Source organism: Nannospalax galili, unplaced genomic scaffold (assembly GCF_000622305.1).
Source record: "Nannospalax galili isolate Female #2095 unplaced genomic scaffold, S.galili_v1.0 scaffold661, whole genome shotgun sequence".
Classification (NCBI taxonomy): domain Eukaryota; kingdom Metazoa; phylum Chordata; class Mammalia; order Rodentia; family Spalacidae; genus Nannospalax; species Nannospalax galili.
Window position 1 is genome coordinate 583,823 of NW_008345457.1, and position 2,661 is coordinate 586,483.

Consider the following 2,661-nt stretch of genomic DNA (forward strand, 5'->3'; position numbering starts at 1 on the left):
GAATGGTTTGCCAGGTAAAGGCACTTGTCACCATACCTGTCAACCTGGGTTTGTTTCCCAGCGTCCACATGATGGAAGAAGAACCAACTCAGGAAAGTTGTCTTCTGACTTGACCTCAAAATCTGTGCGATGGCCTGGGTGTACAGGCTATCACATACTAAATCCAAAAAGGGGGGGGGGCTGTGTGTACAGGCTATTATATACTAAATCCAAAAGGGGGGGAGGGGTTGGAGTTGTAGTTAGTCGGTAGGGTGCTTGCCTAGCACATACAAGGCCCTGAGTTCACTCCCCAGCATCACATAAAACCAGGCATGATGGCATATACTCCTGCAATCCCAGGACTTGGAAGATGGAGGCAGGAGGATCAGAAGTTCAGGGTCGTTCTTGGCTATGAGTTTAGCACCAGCCTGGGATATGAGACCCTGCCTCAGAGAAAAAAGTCTGAACATTTTCATCAAGATAAAAGGTAACTTTTCTTTCTTATGTTTGTTGTTTATGGTAAACTTAAGTTATAGAAATGGCTGGCAAGATGACTCAGTGGGTAAAGACACTTGCTGTGCAAGCCTGACTACCCTGAGCTCATTCCTTGGAACCTGTGTAAAGGTGGAAAGAGAACCAACTCCACAATGTTGTCCTCTGACATCCACACCATGAACCATGGCACACATGCACTCATACACATACAAGAAGTTAAAAAAAAAGTTACAGAAATGATGATTGGAACTATGCTGTATCTGAACTATTTCAGCCCCAGCTCAAAACACAGCATCACCGATCCAATGCATGGCAGACAAGGCCAAGTGGTAAAAGCAAAGGCATAGCTGCTTGGAAGGACGCATGGCAAGGGAGGGGCTGTAAAGAAGACCGCAGAAAGCTCAAGAATCCGAACTGCACACCGTCTCCTAATAGCCTTCTATTTACCACCTCTGGATGTTCAGGAAAACTTACTTAATGACATCAAAGAGATGAATTTCTGATCCACATACGCAGTAAACTTTGGTGTAATGGATTTTTCTTCTTTTCCAAGTAAGAGTGTATACTTGCTTAAGTTATGTGATTTGAACATTTGTACATAAACAAAATAATTTTCATGCTGAAAGAAAAGAATTTTATAAATATCCTCATTTCAACTAACTTCTTGCTCCACTCTACTTTCTTCAATGGCTGTGGAACATGCCTGTAATCCCAGCACCCAGGAGGCAGAGCAGGAAAACTGCTACAAATTTCAGGCCAGCCTGGTCTACACAGTGAGTTCCAGGTCAGCCAGGATTACACAGACATACTGTAGCCCAAATCAATAGACGCCCTCATACAATTAAAATTTTTTTCCCCACTCATGCTTGGGATAGAATCCAAGGCCTTGTGTCTGGTAAACGAGAGCTGTGCCGTTGAGGTATGTCCCAGCCCTTGGTTTTATGAGACAGTGTCTCACTATATAGTTGAAACTAACCTCAAACAAATGCTGAGATCACCGGCATGTGTCACCACACCTGGCTTCAATTAAATTCAAAATACTATAAAATTTAGGCATGGAAATAGTTAAAACAGTTATTTTAGTGTTGAAAATATGAAAATGTAAAATGTCACAAAAGGGGCTGGAGAGATAGTTCAGTGGTTAATAGCACTGATTGCTCTTGCAGATGACCCAGGTTCAATTCTCAGCACCCACATGGTGGCTAACAACCACCCATAATTCCAGTTCCAGGGGATCCAATGCCCTTTTCTGACCTCCATGGGCATTGTACAACATGGGTACACTTACACACATGTAAGCAATACACTCATACACATAAAAATAAATAAATAAATAAATAAATAAATAAACCTACATGCAGGCAATACATGCATACACATTAAAATAAAAATAATAGCCAGGCGTGGTGGTGTGCACCTTTAATCCCAGCACTTGGGAGGCTGAGGCAGGCAGATCTCTCTGAGTTTGAGGCCAGCCTGGTCTACATAGTGAGTTCCAGGCCAGCTGGGGATACAGGAAGACCCTGTCTCAAAAAGACCAAAAAAAAAAAAAAAGTTACTTTTTCAGTAATGAAAATTAAAACAGGATGCTTAAACACCATGAAAAACTTTGACCACCTTAAAAAAAAAAGAAATTAGAAAATACAAAAACCAACTGAAAACATATTTATCATAAACTTAAGGAATAACTTATTTTTTGAAGTCAGAGAATGTCTAACTTAATGTTTTAAAATACATACCACCGGCAGTAGGCAGTTCTTGGTCAAATGCATCTCTGAACTTTCCAAGCAATAATGAAAACTACGAGGTCCTGAGAGGGGTAACTGTGTGCTGTGCTTTCACAGCTTAAATGGACCTCCCCAGCCCTGCCTTTCTTCACAATTACTTTGGAGACTAGTGTTCTGAGGAAAACATCAGGATCTTATCTGCCTTCTTTGAGAAACAGGGAATGAGCCACAGGAGGCTAAGGGACCCAAATAACTAAGGCAGCATAGCTAGTTTGCGGCAAAGGGATTAGAACCCCAAGGTTATCCCCAAACAGCTGCTCAAAGCTTAGAGGCATGCCTCAGTCAGATGATTATTAAGCTGGCCACTGTCTGCACCGCTCACTTACTATGTTCAAGTCTTTGCTTTATCCTTTGGAAATTTAGTTTCCACCACATGGACCTGGAGAGGCAGCAAGTCAAC

At 42.0% G+C, this 2,661-nt stretch overlaps 1 protein-coding gene across 1 annotated transcript in view; it reads right to left on the reverse strand.

Moving 5' to 3' along the window:
• The window catches only part of LOC103740931 (nucleolar protein 11-like), a 37,993-nt gene extending 36,909 nt beyond the window's left edge, over positions 1–1,084 (reverse strand). Inside the window, exon 1 of the mRNA XM_008841617.2 lies at positions 949–1,084. Within this exon, the coding sequence (XP_008839839.1) occupies positions 949–1,066 (118 nt within the window). The 5' untranslated portion in view covers positions 1,067–1,084. The remainder of the gene's footprint in view (positions 1–948) is intronic.
• Positions 1,085–2,661: the final 1,577 nt, after the last annotated feature.